The sequence below is a fragment of the Lissotriton helveticus genome, chromosome 10 (assembly GCF_964261635.1).
Source record: "Lissotriton helveticus chromosome 10, aLisHel1.1, whole genome shotgun sequence".
Classification (NCBI taxonomy): Eukaryota; Metazoa; Chordata; class Amphibia; order Caudata; family Salamandridae; genus Lissotriton; species Lissotriton helveticus.
The window spans coordinates 178,324,984-178,350,057 of record NC_136071.1 but is presented as its reverse complement, the minus strand read 5'-3'; the positions used below and the strand labels follow the sequence as shown (position 1 = coordinate 178,350,057).

The following is a 25,074-nucleotide window of genomic DNA, read 5'->3' as shown; positions in this document are numbered from 1 at the left end:
GTCGGCTAGATGCCTCCTCCGAAACTTCCAACTCAAAGGGAATGGGTGTTGGACTCTGTAAGCCTTCCAAGATTTTAACAATCTTTTCTTCGAAGGCATTCGCCAAGGAGTCACATAGGGCCTGCGACGCAGGTACATTATTAGTCGCACATAAAGGGTGGGTCAGGTCCCTAACAATTTTAAACAATGCTTGCGACTTGTTGGAAGCCTGATTCAAGGTGGCTTCTAAATAGGACGCCTTAGCCACCTTGATCTGTGCCTTATATACCTGCAGCGACTGTTTAAAGATGACCTTCAACGAGTCAGAATACTGCTTCCTCCACGCCCTTTCGGCGCGTTTACAGCTCAGTTTTAACTGCCGCAAATCGTCCGTATACCAGGGGCAAGCCCGATTCAGTCTACCCCTAGACCTGCGGAATGGTGCCACCTTGTCCAAGGAGTTCGAAATGGATCGGCAAAAGCCAGTATAGCTCTCCTCAACCGAGTCACTCAGACTGAAGTTGTCCGATAATAGGTTTGGTAAGGGCTAAGATTTTAACAGGCGTGACCAGGGCCTGCTCAACTTGGCCTGTCTGGTCTCAGCCTCCGCCGAAACACAGTCCTCCACATAAAGGGAGAAGACGACCAGTGAGTGGTCCGTCCAGCACTGGCAGATGATATCATTCACCGTCACCAGTAGAGCGTCAGCAAATATCAGATCCAAGGCATGACCCTTCCCATGAGTGGCAGAGCAAACGAGCTGTTGCAGCTGAATATCATTGCAGGCTTGGCACAGAGTAGTAAAGGCAGTGTCCAATGGACCGCCCGGCCACAAATTGAAATCTCCTAAAACCACCAACTTAGAGTGGGTATTCGAGAGATCATAAATCAGATCAATAAAGTCGGGTAGGGAGGGTGCACTGCCCGGCGGACGGTAGCACAAGATCCCTGAGCAGCGTGTCTTCTCATGGCCTATAAAGGCAAACCCCATCAGCTCGAAGCCTGGTACCTCTCTAATCCTGAGTTGGGAGAGAGCTAACGTCTCTCTGAAAATACAGCCAATCCCACCACCCCGGTTCTTCACACGAGGGGTATGGATGATTTTATAGCCTGGAGGACAGGCCAAGCCCAGCTCGACCTCGCAGTCCTCCCGGGTCCAGGTTTCCGTTAGAAATAAAACATCAAGCCCCGTGGACTCGATAAGAAGAGCAATCTCAGTGTGGTGCTTACACAAAGAACGAACATTAAGCAATCCACATGAGATAGGGCTAGGCTTAAGAATAGTGGCCTGCCGACCGACGGGCACTTGACTTGGTCTGCACTCTAATAGATCAGACCGAGAATAGACTATGCGTTGAGGATGCGAGGGGCCGGAGGTAGCAGCCCTAAGCGCGCCCGTAGCGCGAACAGGCGCAAACGGGCTTACCTCTGGCGCACCTCCTGTGAGTCCATCCTTTTGTATATTACGCCGAGCGGAAGTCCGCCTCCTGAGCCCCTTCCCTACACAAGATGGCGCCCGAAGTGCCTCTCGCCTCAGAACCCACCCAAGATGGCGGTCGGACCCGCTAATACTACCTATGTCCCGCCGAATGCGGGTGGAGTACAATTATAATGCCAGTGAGCCTGAGTGTTCCCCGGCCTAAGGAGCGACAAAGTCCAGGAAGTTAAGGTAGGTTAAATGCAAGCGCAATGCCAATAGCGCCGAGTTAAAAAAAAACACACCACACAAGTTTAAAAGCGCTGCTGCAATATGCAGGATAGCTGTGAAATCTGCACTGACCTCAGCAGGGTGGCTTAAATAAGCTCACCAAAATGCGGAGGTCCGCCTCCTGAGCCCCTTCCCTACACAAGATGGCGCCCGAAGTGCCTCTCGCCTCAGAACCCACCCAAGATGGCGGTCGGACCCGCTAATACTACCTATGTCCCGCCGAATGCGGGTGGAGTACAATTATAATGCCAGTGAGCCTGACTGTTCCCCGGCCTAAGGAGCGACAAAGTCCAGGAAGTTAAGGTAGGTTAAATGCAAGCGCAATGCCAATAGCGCCGAGTTAAAAAAACCCACACCACACAAGTTTAAAAGCGCTGCTGCAATATGCGCTATGTTCTATTACTGAGCACACAATGGTGATTGACTGTAATGAATGTTTCTATCATACATGCGCTGTCAGGAATAGCATCTGCCTTCAGAGGTGTGTCTGCTTCTGTCAGACTACCCCCTAAATTACTTTTCTTTGTCTCTTCTCTTCCTTTTTGTTCCTCTTCTGTCTCTTATTGCCTTTCCAGGTTTACCACGTTTTGAGTCAGGGCGATAGGGAGAAGTTTGGGGTGGGGGGGGGGAGTTGGAGCATGCAGGGTCTTGTTGATATTTAGGCAAGTGTTTTTCTATGTAACTAATGTTTTTCCCTTCGGTTTTGGGTCAGCGAGCTTTCTCACTTTGCGATACCGCTGCAGAGTTGCAGGTGAGGACTCTGCCTGAGAGTAATTCTGTCTCCTTGTGGATTCTGACTCATTATTACACCTATCCACGAATTTCCCACATGATCAATGTTCTTTCATGGGACTCTAACGGACGTTTAGACCATATCAAGCGGTCTACTGTGTTTGCGATATATCAAGAGGTACAAACCTACTGTAATTTTCTTACTTGAATCCCACCTGATGTGAACACATTGCCCGCTCCTTGGTATTTCACTTAGGCTTTGCTTGCTGCTCCAGATGGGTAGCCCTCTTCCTTTATAGATCCCTTCCTCGGTCAGTTACGAAGAGAAACACGGATACCCAGGTGAGATTCATAGGAAAAGAGGGCTGCATGGCTCTAGACAATCTAATTTAATCTCCTGCTACGCCCCTCTGCAACTGCCCACACTCCAAGCGCTACGCTCACTGATGACACTGCCCCCGGGGACCACTGCTGTGGGGGGGAGACTTTAATGCTCTCCCAGACCCTGAACGCAGTACAGCCACCAAACCTCTCCCTGGGAGGATGTCCCGAGCTGCACGCCTTATAGCTTTGGCTGACTCCCTGGGTCTGTGCGATGCGTACTATTCCTGGCACCACTCGACACGAGCTTGCACTCGCCGCTCAGCCGCCCATAATACTGAAGCCAGTATTGACCTGCTGTGGCTACTAGCGATGTATCTCCTTGCATTGTGCTTCGTCCAGCTTCTCCCACGCAGTATGTTAGATCACGCACCCCTCCCGGTGAAATGGGGCATCCAGCCCGAGACGGTACCATGCACTAAAGCACTATGGTGCTTTAGTGCATGGTACCTGAAGCTCCTGAGTATGCCTCCTTCATGGAGGACAGACTCCAAAATTACTTCCAAACTAATGAGTACTTGGTATTCTCAAAAATAAAGCTCAGGGTGGCCTGCAAGCCCTCCATGAGAGGATTGCTTAAAAGCTAAGTTCGGAGACAAGACGCGACGTAGCAGCAGCGGTTTATTGACCTAGGAGTGGAAATACGACGACTGGAGTGTTGGACCCATGGAGGAAGCGGAGCGTCTACTAGACCTCAAGTGTGCTGAGCTATGGCAGGCCTCATTTGAAGAAGGAACACTGTACTGTAGGGTCACCATTTTTAGGAAACAAGGGACCCCTATATTAACATCTAGCTAAACATAGGGAAATTATACAATGAGGAATAATTTAGCTAGGTACTGATTAAAAAGTGGACCTATTTTGTATTACTCCAAAGTAACTAAAAATGGAAAAAAGAAAAGAAACCACCTTATTTCAACAGATAGACTGTACACTAATATATATGTATATTCGGAAATTAAAACTGAAGAAGTTTTATGCCATCAAATCCAAATCCAACGCGAATTCATCTACAACCACTGGGGTAGCTAATGTTATTGATGTATCCCCATTGGTTCAAGCAAGCGACGCCAGAACTCTCATAACGCTTTGCAATTTGAACAGAGGAGCAGCCCCACCAATGTCCACCATGGATGTCCCTGATACACAGAGTGAGTTGCGGGAGATTGATATTCTACAAAAGGGTGCTGGTGAGAGCCCCTTCAAACCGAAAAGCAAATTTGTCCCCGTCATGCCAAAGGACGCAGTGGACATTTATCATGATTGCATTATCGAGGATTTGAAAAAACTTAACAAACAAATCCACACCAGAAAAGATATGACCAGTTTTCAAACCAAGCAATACAATAACTTAATGACCAAACTTTCCAAAAATCAAGAGGTTATCGTGAATTCTTCCGATAAAGGAGGCAACATTGTTTTGTGGCAAAAAGATAAATACATCAAAGAAGCTAAACGACTACTAGGAAACGCCAATTGTATTGTAAAAAGCAATGGCGTTCAGTATAAGCACGCTAAAGACAATGTTAAAAAGATGCTGTTATCGTACAAAAGAAACAATTTAATTACAGCTACTGAATGGGCTTTTCTTTTGGTGGAGCATCCGGTTATGCCACATATGTATCTTATTCCCAAGGTGCATAAAATACAAAATCCAACACCGGGGAGACCCATCATCTCGGCGATCAGAAGTATGGGTGAGAATATTTCACGTTACATTGACTTTTATTTACAGGAGCATGTCCAACCGCTGCCAAGTTACATCAAAGATACAGGGGACTTTTTGACCGAGTTAGAGTCAATACAATGGCAAGAAAATTGGTGTATCATTACTTTGGACATTGAGTCTTTGTACACCTGCATTAAACACACGCAAGGTATTGAGGCGATTAGACATTTTCTGGGACATAAATCCTGTGCGTATTACAGTCACAACAAAATGATATGTGACTTGGTGCAATGGTGCCTCAACAACAACTATTTTTTGTTTGGAAAAGATATTTGAAGACAAATACGCGGTGTTGCCATGGGATCCTGCTTCTCCCCCAGCTACGCGTGCTTGCACGTGGGGCTGTGGGAGGAGCAGGACTTGACTGGTATTCCTGGTTTTGAACGCATCAAGTTTTGGATGCGTTTTATTGATGATATTTTCTGCATATGGAAGGGTGATGTAAATAGTGCTCAAATATTTGTCAACGCACTTAATACCAATCATTTCAATTTATTTTTTACATCTAACATCAGTACTACATCTGCTGAAATTCTTGATGTTCACATCAATATTAATGGTGACATGATTGGCACATCTTTACACAGGAAACCCACTGCTGGCAACAGTATATTACATGCCAGCAGTGGTCATTCCAAGCATGTCATAACCAGCATTCCTCTTGGCGAATTGTTGAGTTTAAAAAGAATTTGCAACACACAAGAGAAGTTTGAGGAAGGAGCCGTTGGGATGTTAGCCAGACTCCAGGCAAGGGGATACAGCAAAAGCTGTTTATCCCATGCATTAGAAAAGAGTAGGGCAAGATCAAGAGTTTCCTTATTGACACCCAAACCTCCTGACAGCAATGCTAATGCAGATACGACTCGGTTAATAACCACATACAGCAGACAGCACCGCAAAATAAAATCCATAATTAACAAACACTGGGCAGTCTTAAAAACGGATGGTGTTTTACGTGATATGACTCCAGATAGACCAGTGATCGCATTTAGCATGCACAGTAAGCTGGTCAAATCCAGCCCTGAATTACCTGGAGTCAAAGGCTTCCACAAATGTTCCTCATGTCGAGCATGTAAATTTGGGCAGAACATCACCCATTACCGCACTCCTTTCTCTGATACAGAAATACCAATTCATGGCAATTACAACTGCCGAACGGAGTTTGCGGTTTACGTCCTGACGTGCACCTGCGGACTGCGCTATGTGGGCAGTACCGGTGCCCAGGTGCATGTCAGGATACTGCAGCACCTACGTGCCATTGTAAACCACGATGGTGCTTATCCGGTGGCGCGTCATTTCAACAGCAGACACAACAGGGATCTGTTGTGTCTTACATACTATGTAATTGACGCTGTTGCTCCACTTAGACGCGGTGGTGACCGCGACAAATTATTACGCCGACTGGAAACGCGGTACATTATCAAGCTCGACAGCAAACAACCCAATGGTTTGAACGCGACTGAGGATATGTACAACTTTTTGTAGAAATGTTGTTCAAGCGCACACACTCTGTAATGGGCACATGCAACATAAGATAGGTTTCTGCTGCTATATCATCAAATACAGAGCATTGAAATATATACGTTTTGAACACTATGTAATCCACAACAATGCACCCATTTTAGGTGATCTGCAGTCCGATCTTTGTTTCTGAATTGGCTGTTCAGGTTTTCTGAACAAGGCAGTCTTTTAAATAATCATTGGTTTAAAAGAAATTTCTTGAGGTGGTTCATTTACACTGTGAATATAGTTGAGCACTTTTTTTCACTTTCTGCACATATAAAAAAAAATTTTTGTAAATAGTCCTCAAATGCTATGTATAAATTTTAAATAAATATATAGGACTGTAGCTCAACATCATGGTTATACACTGAGGTGTATCTTGATATATTTTCCTTTTTTCACAAGTTCTGCCAAGCTCTGTATCAATTTTCAACGGTACTGTGATCAAATTCAACACAAAAACCTGTATTTAATGCCTTATATATATCCTTTTTGATTGTTTTATTTTTGATTGTAACTGATTTAGTTGTGAATTATGCATTTAAGCATATCATTTGAATAATCGTTTAATGAACAATCATTTATGCATTTGTGCAGTTAAGATATGCAAGTTTTCTCAAAAGTATTTGTACAGCAATATACAAAAATTTGCAAGAATTGGTATTGAACATGATGAAATTAACATCAGGCATTCATTTTTGATACGCGGTTTTAAATGTGTTCAATGCAATTACAGCTGGCAATGTTAAATATGTACTGTGGCTTTAAATTGTTCAACACAGGCTGTAGGCTGAACTATGTGATGCACGTGTGGTAGGTGTGGCCCATAGGTGGGGTCAGAACTGCAAACATAAAAGAAAACTCCAAATAAGAAATGTGGTGTGTGAACAAGAGTACGCCAGTACTCGAAACGTTACATTTTTGAAAGGCTTGTGAATAAATACAACGTGCCTGGATATCGTGGGGTCTGCCTCTTCTTTCGCCGCTTGCATGTGGAGGTTTGAAGATTACGTGATGTATATATATATATATATCAAAACATAAATCTTTTATTGTTTTGTATATTTTATATTCAACTTTGTTATTCATATATTTCATTCAAAACAGCATGATTATATATCCATAATCTATGATAGACGTAAGAGTGATGGAGGCAGTGCGGCAGGTGTCAATTACGCGCGTTTCGGCAAACGTGCCTTCATCAGGTAGCCGTCCATTGCACATATATCGACTGATGCTTATATTCCGTAGTATACTGACGCTTCACTGTTTATTATGTGTAACGCCTGGTTGATAAGATGTGGTGTTTATCGCACGTCGGCTAATAACCTCGTCTTCGGTAAATCGCCCGGGGAGATGATTTAATTCTACGGGTCCGCCACGTAAACAACTTGCTACGTGTAGTTCTAACTTGCTCAGCAGATTTATTATAATCTCTTTGTTGATATATTTATTGAAGCCACTTGGCGCTAGCGAGAATGAAGCAGGAGAGCTGAGCAGAAATCGGCCTTAATACGGGGAGGGTATACCCCTATTTGCAGGGCGTATCAGATCTGGCACCTCTCTTCCCGTCACGCCGTACCTTTACTCACGAAAAGTTATAGGGTCACCATTCAAAGAGTCTATGAATTGGGGAACAAATCAGGCAAGCTGCTATATTAGCCAGTGGTACTGGCTATTCGAGACCTAATGGGTGGCATAAGGGAAAAGTTGTCTGCGATCGCCCAAGCCTTCGTAACATACTGTCAAGACTTATATGCACGCCTTCCGGCGCCCCCCTCTGGAGGTGGGTAACTCCATTCTGCGGGATAGCCCGCTGCCATCTATCCCTCATTCTTTGGCCCTGGCCCTAGATAACCCCCTGACAGAGGAGGCAGTAGACTCTGCAATTTCTGGGCTCCAGTCAGGTAAAACCTCTGCGCCTGATGGGTACCCCATTGAATACTATAAGATTTTGCTTCATTATCGTACCCCACCTTTTAAACAGTAACATCAAAGTGATAAGTCAGGGGTCTTTCCAACAGACTTTAATTGTGCAAGCATTGTGGTCATCCCCAAGGAGGGCCTCCTCCCCAGTGATCTCTCATCAATGCGGCCATAAAGATTTTCACACAAACAAATGCATCCAACGAGTACAAGTGGCCCTCTCCCAAACGCAGAAGTTGGAGGGTAAATTGGCCCTCCTTGTCGACTTGACTAAAGCCTTTGACAACTCTATTGAGAATTCTTGGAGGCCGTTCTGGCCCGAGCGAGCCTGGGGCCAGACTTCCGGAAGATGGTCCGCCTCTTCTTCCGCAACCCGAGTCAGAGTTCATGGCATACTACTGGCTCCCTTCCCAATTCGGCGGTAAATGTATCCAGGATGCCCACTCTCCCCTTTTGTTTGCTTTTACCATTGAGCCGTTGGCACGCCTCATCCGTTGCTCAACGCGAGTTGGTGGGTGGAGATGGGGATTGGGTTTGAAGAACCTAGTACCCCCTAGGCCGATCAGTTATTGCTGTTCCTCGGAGATCTGCCTAGCTCCGGTCCCTGCTGTTTAGAAATTATTCACCTCCATGGAGCAGCCTCTGGACTCAATATTAACCCGGCCAAATCTGTACTGGTGGAAGTGAGGGGAGTTGCAGAAGGCCATTGCTAGTGCCTAAATATTCCACTGCGGCATAACTCATTCAAATATCTGCTGGTCCACATTTCCCACCTCCCGAGCCTAGCATGTAAACTTAATTTCCAGGGCCTGGCCGCTTCACTTGATTGGGACTTCCATTGTTTGCACAGACTGCCACTCTTCCCGATGGGGTGCAGCGCACTCTTTAAGATAATGTATCTTCCCCTGTAACTATATATATTAGCATACCCCATACCCATGCATTGGTTCCGCTACCTAACCTTCAAACTTATCTCCTTATTTGGGCCGGGAAGCGCCACTAGGTGGCTGTTGTAATCTTCCTCTTCTTTCCATCTCTGGTACACCCCCCACCCCCCCCCCCACCCTTCTCTTGGAACGTTCCATTAGAGTTCGCTTTAGAATGTTGGTTAGCATGACAGTTATGGAGAGTGGATGACAGAATAAAGACGTTTGTACTCACCTCTGCCTCAGAGTACTTCTTTACAACACTGCCTAACCAAGTTATGTGATTTTGGTGAAGTCACTGATTCCCTTATCAGGGACCAACTAGTCAGGTGTACAAATAATAGTCGCATACAAGAAAAGCTCCTGGCAAAAAACCCTACCCTAAAAGAGGCTGTTAGCATAGCAGTATCTATATAGCACACTGTTAAGTGTATCAAAGAAATGAAGACTCCCAATGAGCTTGTTGCCAATGTTCGCAATACCAGTGGTGCACAGGACAATTGCAATGATAGCGAGATACTTAAGGTTAGTCCTGGAGAAGTCAATGTTAACAAATCAGTCAGAGAAACGTAAGGGTTTTAATGTCATAGATGTGGCAGCAGCAATCATCTTGCTAATGATGTTCGTTGTACTGCCCGCAATGTCGCATGTATAAAATGCAACAAGAAGGGGCTGGCTAGAGTTTGCAAAAATGGTGAGAACAGTCAAGTGAAAGTGGTTTACAGTGAAGGGGACTTGTCCACTAAGAACGTATTCCAAGTAATGACCGTCATGCGTCTCTAAATTCTCCCGGATACTCCAAAGATCCCAGATGTGTTAAATATCCCAAATGTTCTATTCTTTTGAATAATAAGCCCCTGGATGTGTTTGCTGATTCGTGTTCCCCTTTTACCTTAATTAATATAGACGTTATAAACAATCTGTTTGATATCTCTAGTCCAATATGCTGGAACCTGACATTTCTGTAGTAGGATATTCAAAAGAAACCATTCCATTAGTGGGGATGGCGATGATGCTTATTAATTTCAACGGGAGAACTTTATGTTGCAAAGTGTACATGGTTGGCAAAGGTTCCAATCTGATGGGTTTGCATCATCAAAGGGAGTTTGGGATTGTGCTCGATCCAAATAATAAAGAACAAGCCCTTCTTGCGGAGCCAGAGGAGGGAACCGGTAGGAATTTTAATATATATCCTGAAATGTCCTCTGAAAAAGGCCACAATGTAAATAGTACTGCCTGCAGTGTACGACCCATTGGGGTGAACATCATTACAAACTATTTTTCAAGAGCACCTGTAGAAGGGTGAATACAAGACCAGTTACCTGCTTTAACAGAAACTGAATGCGTTAAAACTTTGCCTGAAGACAAAAATTGTTCCATGTCCGAAAATCTAATAGCAGTTCTAAGTATACCATGGACAAAGCTGGCCATGAAAATAATCAGCCCCACGGATCATTTGGGAGTCCAGAAGAGATTTCTGATTGTACTCCTGGACTACACTTCCCATTGGATCAAATACAAGTTTGTGTCATGCATTTCGACAAGCACTCTCATCGACTTCTTAAGGGACTCATTCACATGTGAAGGTGTACCAGATTCCATAGTCACAAACAATGGTATCAAATTCTCTTCGATTGAAATGAAGGAATTCCTAATGGAGCTGGGCATCGAACATCAGAAAACTGCCTTACATTGCCACAGGGACAATGACCTCGTTCAAAAGTCAATTCTCTTGATCAAAGGTCTCACTCAACTAGCTCTTGACAACAATCTGGATGTGGATAAAACTTTAAGATAAGGCATTTGGGCATATCACACCTCTTCCAACTTGATAACAGGAGTAACCCCTTTTGCTTCCATCAGGGGAAGAGATCCGATTGTCAAAACAACTATCCCCTAAGTTACCTATACACTAGTCATCAGCGGATGACCGCAGGCATAGTCCGTGATCTCTATCTCTATGTATGAGACTCCTCGTGTCATTATACTATCTAAGGAAATGTAACCCCCTGTTGTGATTCTAACCATCTATTGGGTTGGCGTAGTTGCGTGCACCCACCCCACCCCACCCGGCCACATGATGTTTACCCAGTTACACCTCTCTGCCAGCTGGGATGACATTAGTAATGCTAGCCCTCCACCAGGCATAAAGGCTAGCTGTTTATTCACACTTTGGTTCTTTTCAGCAATTGTTCAGGCTCCCCTAATGTTAATTAGGGGAGCCTGAAATGTAAATCGCACTGGGAGCGGCTCTTTTTGTGTTAAACAGTATACGTTGGAGGCTGCCTACTCCTAGCACCCCATACCTCTAGTTCCCCCCTCAGGTATTCCCTGAGGTTTTGTGGTTAAACACTTCCCTAATGCTAAGCCATCTTTTCTGGTGCCGTAGGGAGATGTGTTGTAATCTTCCTCTTCTTTCCCTCTCCCTATTTAGTACACTTCCCTCCTTCGCTGGGAACGTTCCATTAGAGTTCGCTTTAGAATGTTGGTTAGCCTGACAGTTACGGAGAATGGATGACAGAATAAAGATGTTTGTACTCACCTCTGCCTCGGAGTACTTCTTTACAACAGTGGCCTTCTCATCGGCACGCAAATCACCCTTTGATGGAGGACTGGGATTCTTCAATATTTACGCATACTACCTGGCTGTGCAACTGATGCCCATCAATGGTTTACAGGAGGGTAGGACCACCCAGCATATTGCCTGGAACTCCATACGATGGGATTTGAACGCTTATTCGGTGCACTCTACAGTGACCCGTTGTCTAGGGAGATGCCCTCCTGCACCCGGGTGGTGTTATACTGCTGGAAGTTTGCACTGCACTTGATTCACTGGGACCGCAAGCTAGCCGAACTCACCACTCTGTGGTGTTGCTCTTGGTACCACGGCTTTCTGCTGTTTTCCATCAATGGGACCATATAGGTATCACATATTTAGGCAGTGTTTACAAGGGGATGATGCTGATGTCCTTCCAAGAGCTGCAGGAGTATTAAGTCTTAAACCACATGCAGTTTGTTCGTTTTCTCCTGCTGCGACACGCCCTGGCAATGCATCTCCGTTCCAATACACAAATCCCATGACATAGCCCACTGGAAGCGAGGGTACTGGGAAGGGAGCGAACACCTAACTCTATTGTACATTTCCATGTCCCAGATAACTTTGAGTCCCTTTGCCAGAAGTGTGTGGATGGGTGGGAGCCTTAGATGACGATGATTGGTGAGAGGCTTGTATGGCCCCTCTGTGCGACTGCCTATGATCTAGATAAATTACTTCCATGCAGCCTGTCTCGTTCACGCATACAACAGACGCTCCCTGATACTTGTTCCATATGTGCACACTGTATACGACCTGCTACTGGCCTTCTGCTTGGAGCTGCTGTGGGTGGGGCCATTCTGGATCGGGTGGAGAGGGAAATTACTGAGGTTGTGGCCTAGAGTAGCCTCAATGGTGGTGGAGGAGCGACTATTTGTAGGACTGGCTTGCTGGGTGACCAAACGAGGTATGGCGCTAATGGAAGCAGTCTGCGACACCTTCTCTATCAGTCTGGCGTACAGGAATGGACTGGTGTGCGCAGCTATAAAAAACATATACGAGGCTTGTGGATGTCCTTAACAACACGAGAAAGTGTGGGGGAAATGGTGGGCTTATGGTTTATCTGTGTAAGGGGGCTGGCCCGAGCGTGGGCTGTTGTTTATGCTACTGTTGATATGTCACAATCACGCCCTCCTTCATTCTCTCTTATGGATTGTGAAGTGTTGCACCTCCACCAGCGTCTATTTCACCAGCACCACGTCCGCAGCCGACACCGGCTGGACCCCTCCCGGCGTCAACCCCCGTCTTCCGCCTCGATGTGGACACGGAGCCGGACCAGCATCAATGGGTACTTTTGTCCCTGTGTTCCACCCTGGCCATTTTCAGCCAGATTGGCAGCCAGAGGAGGGTGAGGAAGACTGGGAGGGGTCTGGTGACCCTTTAACAGACAAGTTAGATTATAATCCGGACTGGAGAGAGGAACTGGGGGGTGCCAGTGGTCTGGATACCTCCCCATACCTAGGCATGTTGTCTCCTCCTACCATGGCTACGGAGGAGGGAGTGTCATACCACCTCGAGCTACCCACGGTGGCAGTCAGGACCAACCTCCTGACAGAGTTCCTTCAACCAGCAGCAAGCTATTTGGAGCCCCTGCTGCCGTTCAATGAAGCCCTAACTGACCTCCATTTGGGCACCTGGTCCAGGCCCAACACAGGGGCTCCTGTAGATAGGATGATTGCCCGACACCACCGCCCAACCCCGGGCGACCCCACTTTCCTCTCCCAACACCCCACCCCTGAGAGCTTGGTGATCCAAGCCTCAACTTCCAAAGGCGCCGTCCCTAACACTCCACCTGATATGGAGTCCAAGAAGCTGGACCAATTTGGGAAGATGTTTTCTTCCTCCAGCTTGGGACTGCGATCGGTAAACACTGCATGTCTGTTGGGCGGTATTCCCACTCTGTGTGGGATACGGTGGCAGAAGTGCTGCCTCAGTGCCCGGAGGAGGCCCGGGCTGTGGTCTCCCGTGCAGTTAACGAGGGGAAAGACGCAGCAAAGGTTACCATTCGCTGTGGACTGGACACCACCGACTCGCTGGGTAGGACAGTTTCAACGTCTGTAGCCCTTCGACGCTACTCCTGGCTGAGGTCAACTGGCTTTTCTGGGGATGTTCAGAATCCTCTGATGGACATGCCCTTTGTTGGCCGTCGCCTGTTCGGCTACAAAGCAGACAGTATGATAGAGCGCTTCAAGGACTCTCGGGCTATGGCCAAGTCCCTGGGTCTCTCCATCACATACCCTGCACAGTCTGCTTTTCTTCCTCTTCATGGCTATGGAAGGGGTGCCCGCCTACATTCCCTCCAGGGCCACCAGCCGGCGCAAGCTGTTCAGCCCCAGCGTTGCCGGGGGCGTGGGAACCACCGACAGGGTTCTGGGGGCCAGCGGGCGGGCCGGTCCACCACCGCCCCCTCTGCAGCAGCCTCCAAACCCTCCTAGTCCGACCTTTCAGGCCCATCACACGCCAGTGGGTGGCAGAATTCGCCATCATCTCCCCCCACTGGCGAACCATCACGTCGGATAGGTGGGTTTTGCAGATAGTCTGAAGGGACTACTCCCTCCCCTTCAAGACTACCCCCCCTCCCCCAGCCATGCCTCCTCAGTACCATCGGATGTCAGGGGATCATCCTTCCCTGCTCCAACAGGAAGTTACAGCTCTCTTGGCCAAGGGCGCCATTGAACGAGTTCCTGCCCCAGAAGTAGGTCGTGGTTGCTATTCCCACTACTTTCTGGTGCCCAAGAAGGACATGGGCCTGCGTCCTATCTTGGATCTCAGAAGTAGAAGCTCAAAATGTTGACCCTAGCTCAGGTCCTGTCTGCCCTCGACCTTGGAGACTGGATGATAGCGTTGTACTTGCAGGACACTCATTTTCACATCCCTGTCCTGCCGGCCCACCGGCGTTACCTGCGGTTCACGGTGGGCCACAAGCACTTTGTTTACCGTGCTCCCCTTTGGCCTTACCAGCTCTCCTCGGGTGTTCACGAAAGTGATGGCGGTGGTCGCAGCTCATTTGCGCAGATCAGGGGTTCCAGTCTTCCTCTATCTAGACGACTGGTTGTTGAAGGCAGGCTCGCCCCAGGCAGTCGTCTCTCACCTCCAGACTATGGCCAACCTCCTGCATTCGCTGGTGTTCTCCATCAACAGGCCAAGTCACACCTGACTCCCTCTCAGAAGCTCCTCTTCATCGGAGCGGTTCTAAACATGACGAAGTTTTGGGTCTATCCTCCCGTGCAGCGAGTCCGGGATAATCGTGCTATGATTCCAATCGTATCCCGGGTTTCGATCAGGATGGCCCTCCGGCTACTGGGCCTGATGGCCTTCTGCATCCTGCTGGTGGATAATGCCAGATGGCATATGCGGGCTCTGCAGTGGGACCTGAAGTTTCAGTAGGCACAGCATCAGGGGAACCTGTCCGATTGCGTCCAGATCTCAGAGGGCACTGCACGCCAACTGTAGTGGTGGCTCACAAGCCAGGATTGGGTCGACAGCAGATCCCTCTCCCTTCCTCAACCAGAGTTCACGGTGGTGACCGATGCATCACTTCTGGGATGGGGCAGCCACATGGGGGAGGTGGAGATCAGAGGCCTCTGGTCTCTGGTGGAGTCCGGGCTCCATATCAACCTTCTGGAGCTTCAGGCGATTCGTCTTGCGCTCAAGGCATTCCTTCCCTCCGCACTACGCAGGTGTTCACAGACACCACCACCGCCATGTGGTACTGCAACAAACAGGGCGGGGTGGGGTCGTGGAACCTATGTCAAGAGGCTCTCTGTCTCTGGACATGGCTGGAACATCAGGGCATTTCCCTGGTGGTTCAACACCAGGCAGGTTCTCTGAACGCCAGGGCGGACGAACTCAGCCGCAGGTGCCTGATGTATCACAGATGGCATCTTCACTCGGAGGTGGTGCAAGGTCTCTTTAAACAGCAGGGAGAGCCTTGGTTAGATCTTTTCCCCACCGAAGAGAACACGCATTGTCAGCAATTATGCGCTTTGGAATTTCCAAGGCAGCACTCACTAGGCGACGGTTTTCTTCGCGAGTGGAGTTGCGGTCTTGTATACACCTTTCCGCCTATACAACCTATGCCCAGAGTGCTGAAGAAAATCAAACGCGACCGACCCAAGTCATTCTTGTGGCTTCGGATTGGGCACAAAGTGTCTGGTTTCCCGAGCTGCTCAACATGGCCATCGATCCTCCAATCAGACTGCCTCTTCGGGAGGATCTTCTGTCGCAGCAGCAGGGGACGGTCCTTCACCCGAACCTGTCCAGCCTCCACCTCCTTGCATGGAGAATGAGCAGCGGCTGTTGGCATCATTTGACCTGCCTCACGAAGTCTGCGATGTTATCTTGGCAGCCAGTCCCTCCACTAAGAAGGTATACGCCTGCAGATGGAGCACATTTGTGGCATGGTGCACAGCAAAGGTTGTAGACCCCCTTTCTGCCCCTCTTTCTGAGGTTCTCTTGTTCCTCCTTTCTTTGGCCCAGCAGGGCTCTGCTCTCGGCACTCTTTAGGGCTAACTGTCGGCCATTTTAGTCTTCCTTAGGCTTACGGATCAGCCTTCTCTTTTCAAGTCCCCATTAGTAAATAGAATCCTTAAGGGCATTACTCATCTTTTTCCTCCTGTTCCCTTCGTAATGCCTCAGTGGGACTTGAACTTGGTTCTTACCTATCTGATGTGTGCTCCATTTGAGCCGCTACACAACGGTCCTCTTAGGCTTTTAACCTTGAAAACTGCCTTTCTGGTGGCCATCACCTCTGCGCGCAGGGTGAGTGAGCTACAAGCTCTTTCTTCCAAGCCTCCCTTTCTGGCTATTCATCCTGACGAGGTCGCCCTCCGAACTAGGCCTTCCTTTCTTCCCAAGGTGGTTACTTCTTTCCACATTGGCCAAACCATCACTTTGCCCACCTTTTTTCCGCCTCTGCACCCTTCGAAAGAGGAAGAAAGGCTCCACCGTCTGGATCCAAAATGTGCGCTTTCCTTCTACTTGGATTGCACCAAACAATTCCGGGTGGACGACCAGCTCTTTGTTGGTTTCGTGGGCGCTAACAAAGGTTGGGCCATGCACAAACTGACCAATCTCCAGGTGGGTTGTTCTGTTCATCAAAGCCTGCTATTTTTTGGCAAAGAAAGAGCTTCCAGTGGGGCTGCGTGCCCATTCCACCAGGGCGACAGCAGCTACTACTGCTTTGGGACGAGGAGTCCTCCTAAATGACATCTGTCAGGCTGCTACGTGGGCATCGCTGCACACGGTTGCCAAACCCTACTACCTGGACCGTCAAGTCCGGAGAGACCGCTTCTTTGGCCGTTCTGTTCTCCAGGTCTTACTGGTGTGAACTTGGTTTGCAGACCCACCTTTGGGGTTGGTTTTGCTGGGGTATCTGTTCTAAGTTCAGGAATCTATAAGTAACTGTTTCTTTCAGATGAACAAGTTAACTTACCTTTGGTAACAATATATCGGTAAGAAACATAGGTTATAGATTCCCTACCACTCCACCCATCCTCCCCGTTCTGCGAACTCATTTCTAGGATTAAGGACTTCTGTTCAGGGCCCTAGTATTGTGCACCAGTGGTCATTGTCTTGCATGGCTCTGCGCTCCTGGCGAGGAAGATGTGTACAGAACTGACGTCCGCGCGCGAGGGCGGCGTCTAACTAGCTGCTGCGATGCCGACGACTAACGCGGAGCCTACCGACGCCACCTTTTGACGCGCTGGGTACTGATGCATGAAAACGTTCTGGCTCCGGTCTGACGCCTTGGGGCAATTCTAAGGTAAGGCATCTATAACTAACCTATGTTTCTTACAGATATATCGTTACCGAAGGCAAGTAACTTGTTCAGCTGGACATTTGAGGCACTCATTTAACTTCTACAATTTTTTTAAGTCTTTTATTGGGGTTATTTTGTGTAAATATCATATCTTCCTCTGTCTTGAGCATCAATGGGCCCTTGCCACGCATACCACATGCATGCTTCAGTTTCGCTGATGTAGTGAAATTGTGCTGTGTTTGCTTGCCTATGAACAGCTGAATTGAAGTTCTCATCATGTTGGTATGTTCTTTTCCATTTGTAGAATTTGTAATGCTCTTCTCGAAAATCCCGACTATCCAAAGAAGGAAGGCACAGTGCTCCCACACAATGCCAGCATCCTACTTACCGTCCCGGATGAGTCAACGGTAGGTTGGGGGAACTTAATGAATTTCACTGGGAGCGTTCTGTAGTGCCACAATGTTTCAGCATCATAGCACTGTGTTCTGTCTGGTGTTTCATGCTGTTATGAAAAGCAGGAGGCAACAGTCTGGTCATCCTATGCTTTGAGCAGATTCAGTGTGTGTTTAACGATATTGATGAGAACCTTAGCAGTGCCCCACGCATGCTATGAATGGCTGCCTCCGTTACCCCCAAAGTATCTTAACACTATAAGATGTGTTGCTGAAGGTGCTGATCTACCTCTGTGCTCATTTTATACTCTAATGCTGTGCATTATTTTGCTTTGTCTTGGTTGCGGTCAGCAGTATTCTTGGATTGCAATAAAGTTTTATTTTTGGGCAGAGCAGTAAGCAGAATTTGTTTGACAACCAGTGTCTAGACAATTCTATTACATATTTTGATTTTTAGTGTGCTAAAATCAAAAAGTAGATGCTAACAATATATGTTTTTAATTTTTCTTTTCGGATTTGCCCTACTGATTTCCATGCAGGGTCCGACTGGCCTATAGGATGGGCCACTGAAGTTATGCGATTGTGCGGCTGCGGTGTTTTTCGCATAATTATAGATTTGCCTCGTTTGACAACAATATCCATATCTGCTATATAATCTGCAGATTTTAGCAAAAAAAATGTTCTTAGCTCAAACGGTTTAACCCCTTCGACGCTCATGACGAGCTGGGCTCGTCATGCAGTAGCCTCCTGCTACGCTGATGACGAGCCCAGCTCGTCATGTAAAGTGGTATCTGTAGAATCCCAGCACAGGAGAAAAATCCCCATAGCGTTCAAGGTGTTAAAGGTTATTACAAGTGCAGTAACACATGTTGCAGGAAAGTGGATGGCCCTTTGCAAAGATTGACTAGTCTCTTTTTTTGTTGGTTATTGCTATATTTGAGTGTTAATATGGATCAAATGAGATGAAACTTATTACCAGACAGTGTTAACAAGTGTACAAATGACAAAATAATGGCATAATACTATCCTAAAATGTGCTGCATTAAGCCGCATAACTGCTTAATTTACTCAACCCAGCCACATAATTTGCTGCATAATTCTATTTACCCTGCCTATAGAGCAATCAGTACGAAAGGGGGTGGTGATGGACGGAGCATCTGAACCAATCAAACACTCACACCCAGTCAAAAGATCTGGGTTTAATCCATCACCGTTCTTTAGCCCACTCTGCCACCCGAGTTCAGACATGGCCATATGCAAATCAGTCTGACCCTGTGCCTCATGGGAACAGTGTAGCCCGAACTGCCAAGCCATGCCTTCCCTGGACCAGAAACAAGCCTCCTAGGACCGGTTTCTGGCATTTCAGCCGTCTTCAGCCAGGCCTGCTTGAATCCAGTGGCAAAGAGAGCAAGGGTCTCACGTCTGAGCATACCCTGCCAACTTATGGCGAAGAAAGCGGTACAAAAGGGGGTGGTGATGGACGGAGCATCTGAACCAATCAAACACTCACACCCAGTCAAAAGATCTGGGTTTAATCCATCACCGTTCTTTAGCCCACTCTGCCACCACAGTTCAGACATGGCCATATGCAAATCAGTCTGACCCTGTGCCTCATGGGAACAGTGCAGCCCCAACTGCCAAGCCTTGCCTTCCCTGGACCAGAAACAAGCCTCCTAGGACCGGTTTCTGGCATTTCAGCCGTCTTCAGCCAGGCCTGATTGAATCCAGTGGCAAAGTGAGCAAGGGACTCACGTCTGAGCATACCCTGCCAACTCATGGCGAAGAAAGCGGTACAAAAGGGGGTGGTGATGGACGAAGCATCTGAACCAATCAAACACTCACACCCAGTCAAAAGATCTGGGTTTAATCCATCACCGTTCTTTAGCCCACTCTGCCACCCCAGTTCAGACACGGCCATATGCAAATCAGTCTGACCCTGTGCCTCATGGGAACAGTGTAGCCCGAACTGCCAAGCCATGCCTTCCCTGGACCAGAAACAAGCCTCCTAGGACCGGTTTCTGGCATTTCAGCCGTCTTCAGCCAGGCCTGCTTGAATCCAGTGGCAAAGAGAGCAAGGGTCTCACGTCTGAGCATACCCTGCCAACTTATGGCGAAGAAAGCGGTACAAAAGGGGGTGGTGATGGACGGAGCATCTGAACCAATCAAACACTCACACCCAGTCAAAAGATCTGGGTTTAATCCATCACCGTTCTTTAGCCCACTCTGCCACCACAGTTCAGACATGGCCATATGCAAATCAGTCTGACCCTGTGCCTCATGGGAACAGTGCAGCCCCAACTGCCAAGCCTTGCCTTCCCTGGACCAGAAACAAGCCTCCTAGGACCGGTTTCTGGCATTTCAGCCGTCTTCAGCCAGGCCTGATTGAATCCAGTGGCAAAGTGAGCAAGGGACTCACGTCTGAGCATACCCTGCCAACTCATGGCGAAGAAAGCGGTACAAAAGGGGGTGGTGATGGACGAAGCATCTGAACCAATCAAACACTCACACCCAGTCAAAAGATCTGGGTTTAATCCATCACCGTTCTTTAGCCCACTCTGCCACCCCAGTTCAGACACGGCCATATGCAAATCAGTCTGACCCTGTGCCTCATGGGAACAGTCCAGCCCGAACTGCCAAGCCATGCCTTCACTGGACCAGAAACAAGCCTCCTAGGACCGGTTTCTGGCATTTCAGCCGTCTTCAGCCAGGCCTGCTTGAATCCAGTGGCAAAGTGAGCAAGGGACTCACGTCTGAGCATACCCTGCCAACTTATGGCGAAGAAAGCGGTACAAAAGGGGGTGGTGATGGACGCAGGGTATGCTCAGACGTGAGTCCCTTGCTCACTTGGCCACTGGATTCAAGATAGCCTGGCTGATGAGGATTATGAATCCGAAACCGGTCCCAGGATGCTTGTTTCCGGTCCAGGGAAGACATGGCTTGGCAGTTCGGGCTGGACTGTTCCCATGAGGCACAGGGTCGGACTGATTTGCATATAGCCATGTCTGAACTGGGGTGGCTGAGTGGGCTAAAGAATGGTGATGGATTAAACCCAGATCAGTTGACTGGGGGTGAGTGTTTGATTTGCTCAAACGCTCCGTCCATCATCCCCTTTTGTATCGCTTTGTTCGCCCTAAGTGTGGCAGGGTATGCTCAGACGTGAGTCCCTTGCTCACTTGGCTACTGGATTCAAGATAGCCTGCCTGATGAGGATTATGAATCGGAAACCGGTCCCAGGATGCTTGTTTCCGGTCCAGGGAAGACATGGCTTGGCAGTTCGGGCTGGACTGTTCCCATGAGGCACAGGGTTGAACTGATTTGCATATAGCCATGTCTGAACTGGGGTGGCTGAGTGGGCTAAAGAATGGTGATGGATTAAACCCAGATCTTTTGACTGGGTGTGAGTGTTTGATTGGTTCAGATGCTTCGTCCATCACCACCCCCTTTTGTACCGCTTTCTTCTCCAGAAGTTGGCAGGGTATGCTCAGACGTGAGTCCCTTGCTCACTTTGCCACTGGATTCAAGCAGGCCTGGCTGAAGACGGCTGAAATGCCAGAAACCGGTCCTAGGAGGCTTGTTTCTGGTCCAGGGAAGGCATGGCTTAGCAGTTCGGGCTGGACTGTTCCCATGAGGCACAGGGTCAGACTGATTTGCATATGGCCATGTCTGAACTGGGGTGGCAGAGTGGGCTAAAGAACGGTGATGGATTAAACCCAGATCTTTTGACTGGGTGTGAGTGTTTGATTGGTTCAGATGCTCCGTCCATCACCACCCCCTTTTGTACCGCTTTCTTCGCCATAAGTTGGCAGGGTATGCTCAGACGTGAGTCCCTTGCTCACTTTGCCACTGGATTCAAGCAGGCCTGGCTGAAGACGGCTGAAATGCCAGAAACCGGTCCTAGGAGGCTTGTTTCTGGTCCAGGGAAGGCATGGCTTGGCAGTTCGGGCTGGACTGTTCCCATGAGGCACAGGGTCGAACTGATTTGCATATAGCCATGTCTGAACTGGGGTGGCTGAGTGGGCTAAAGAATGGTGATGGATTGTTATGTTATGTTATGTTATGTTAAAATGGCTTTTGTAGAGCGCACGGCTACTCAAAAAGAGTGTCCCGGCGCTTTTAATTAACGAAGGCTGCAGTAAAACTAACATAACACATTAAAAAAGAGAGAATTGCAGATACAGAGAAAAACAACACACATAGGGGGCCTACTGGGAGAATAACCACGTTTTAAGGTCCTTTCTGAAGGCTAATAAACTAGTGGCTCCCCGAAGTGACAGGGGCAGAGAGTTCCACAGTTGGGGCGCCAGCAATCCAAAGGAGCGACCTCCCAGGCGTGCTCGCTTCACTCGTGGAACGGTCGCCAGAAGTAAGGATTCTGACCTCAGAGAACGCGCCGGTTGGTAGAAGGCGAGTCTCCTCTGGAGATACTTAGCTCCCGTCGCATGAAGAGCTTTGTAAGTCAGAGTCAAGGTCTTAAAGGCGATCCGCTTACGGATTGGAAGCCAGTGCAAGGTCTGGAGCAGAGCCGTGGCACTGGCCCGTCTGTTCAATCCGTAGATAGCTCGCGCCGCAGCGTTCTGCACAACTTGCAGCCGCTGTAGCAGGTACTCTGGCAGGCCCAGGTATAGAACGTTAGAATAATCCAACCTGGAGCCTATCAGGGCCTGCACAGTCAACCTCCTGTGCTCCTCCGATAGTAGGGGAAGAAACCTCCGTAACATCCTCAGGAGGCCGAAACACATACCCGACACTCCGAGAATCTGGGCCTTCATTGTTAACCCCGTGTCCATCTTAACACCCAAGTTCTTAGCCAGTTGGGATGAACACAAAGGGGGGGACATATTAATGGGCCACCAGGCCTGCCACTCTGGTTCCACATCGCACCCGAAGAAGAGTACCTCAGACTTATCGGGATTGCACTTGAGGCTGTGTAGATGGAACCATTGAAACACAGCCCCAAGGCAATCCCGGATACTCTCCCCCTCAAAGTCTTCTCCTCTCTTACAAGAGAAGAGGAGCTGGGTATCGTCGGCATAAGATACGATCCGGGCCCCAAACGACTCCGCCAATGCCGCCAAAGGGGTCATAAAGATATTAAAGAGGGTCGGGCTCAGGATAGAGCCCTGAGGGACCCCGACTCCCAAAGGCGGCATCACGGCGGAATCTGGAGCGGCCCAGACCGTTTGCCGGCGGCCAGCTAGAAAAGAAGAAAACCAGCTGAACGCCGTTCCCCGAAGTCCTATCTCATGGAGTCTTATGAGAAGACCCTCATGGGGAACGGTGTCAAAAGCCGCCGACAAGTCCAACATCACCAGCATGGCTTTGCCCCCTGAATCCAAGATCCCCTTGATTGTTTCGGAGACCTCAAGGAGCGCAGTCTCCGTGCTGAGACCCGGACGAAAACCTGACTGGGTGGCATGCAGAATCTCATTCGACTCTAGAAAGTTGGAGAGCACTGTCTGCACGTGCTTCTCAACAACCTTCGTAAGAGCCGGCAGCAGAGAGATAGGCCGATAGTTAACAGGGGCCTTAGGGTCCAGGCCAGGCTTCTTAAGCAGCGGGATGACCATTGCCTGCTTCCAAGCCTGCGGAACCACTCCCTGGCTCAACGAGAGATTCAGCAACGGATTGGCCAATGGATTAATAACCTCAGCCAGTTTCGCCAGAGTCTTAGCAGGGCAGGGGTCCAGGGGCGAGCCGGACTTCAGGTTACTCAAAAGTGCTAAGGAGACGGGCGCCAAGATAGGTGAAAATGCGCCTAATGTGGGGCCCGGCAGCGCCAGGGGCGATCGAATGGCCTCACTGACAGTCCGCTCCTCGGGGATAATCGCCAGGAAAGAAGCCTGTATCAGTTGGATCTTGCTGGTAAGAAAATCAGCAAGATCCGCAGCCCACGCATCAGAGGGCCTCTCCTCAGCAGTGTTTATCCGGGGCGATGTAAACTCCCTCACTATAGAGAAGATCTCCTTGCAGGAGTTGGAGGCAGCATCAATCCTCCGTGCCAGGTAGGTTTTCTTACCTAGGCGGATGTCTCGGTGATACTCCTTGACCATGTTCTTAAAAGCCACCTTCGCCTCCACGTCGTATTTTAGCCGCCAAGTTCTTTCAGCTACCTTGCACTGCTGCCGCTTAGCCGACAGTGCAACGGTAAACCAAGGGGCGGAGACTCGTTTGGGATTAAACCCAGATCAGTTCACTGGGGGTGAGTGTTTGATTTGCTCAAACGCTCCGTCCATCATCACCTTTTGTATCGCTTTATAGAGCAATCAGGCAGCCCCCGGTGGGCTGGTCTGACAGATGAGTGCGTGGGCAGGTTTTTTTGTCATTTGTGAACCTGTTCTATGTCCAGGTGGGACAGTTTTTACTGTTGATTTCCCTGATATTACCTCAAACACATGCAGCAAACACATACAGCATGTCTTTACATGCTCAAAACTGGCTTGATATGCAAATGTAGCCTATTTTTTTTTAGCTGTATGGTTTGCCAGCCGGGCCACTTGTATTTTGGTTCCAGGGCCTATTTTTTGTCCCAGTTCGATCCTGTTTTCATAGCAAATGTAATACATTCAGATTGTTCTGGTGTTTCAAACTAAGTAACCTTCCATTCTGGTTTATGCTGTATGGGAGCTTGTAAGCCCAGATATATAATAAGAAAAGTGACACTACGAGTCACAGAATTCAAAGTGGTGTTCACTAATAAGCCCGGACTGGCTAAGGGTGTTGTACATGCCACTGTGCACACTTCACAATGTGCTGACGTCCGTTCCATCCTTTCCAAGCCTTGAGGCACAGATCTGAAGACCATCACCACGGTGATGGAGATGACCAGGAAGAAGCATCCCACTATTATGATGAGATGAATCTTTTTATGGACCTTCAGGATGCCAATGTGTTGGACTCCTTTCTGGACACTGGGTTGAACTCTCACTCTGGCCTCTCCACAGATAAGTCAGTTTTATTTGCTGTGGTAATAAAAAGGGGTGCTGAAGTTTTGAAACTCCAACTTCTGGAGGTCAAAGTCCAGACTAATGTGCTGACTGGAGTCCTGCACCCTGGACAGATTTCTTCAGGACCGCTTCCTCTTTTTAATGAAGTTCTGACAGACAAACTACTGAGCTCTTGGCCCAAGCCTGGCACTTTCCCAGCATTTAATTAACAGGATCCCAGATGGTAGACTTGCTCCTGGCAACCCGCTTTTCTATCTGCTGCAGATGGTCCAGACGTCAACGTGTAGATTCTACCCTCATTCCCAGCTATGCCTCCTAATATAGAATTGAAACGTATGGAGGGATTTGTAAAATTAATGTTCTTTTCAACTTGCCTCGTCCTTCGTTCATTGGACACTAGTGAATTGATTTAGGTATATTTTGTTATTTAATGTGATCAGAATAGAGTTATATGCTGTGGCAATGTTAGTTTGCTAGATGTAAAAAATGTCAGACCACCG

At 48.3% G+C, this 25,074-nt stretch overlaps 1 protein-coding gene across 4 annotated transcripts in view; it reads left to right on the top strand.

Annotated features, from left to right (window-relative positions):
* Window positions 1–25,074, top strand: part of RNF216 (ring finger protein 216) — an 853,926-nt gene that overhangs the window by 220,804 nt on the left and 608,048 nt on the right. For all 4 annotated transcript variants that reach the window (XM_078665045.1, XM_078665046.1, XM_078665043.1 and 1 more), the window contains one exon: window positions 17,543–17,645. In XM_078665045.1, coding sequence (XP_078521171.1) covers window positions 17,543–17,645 — 103 coding nt within the window. The remainder of the gene's footprint in view (window positions 1–17,542; window positions 17,646–25,074) is intronic.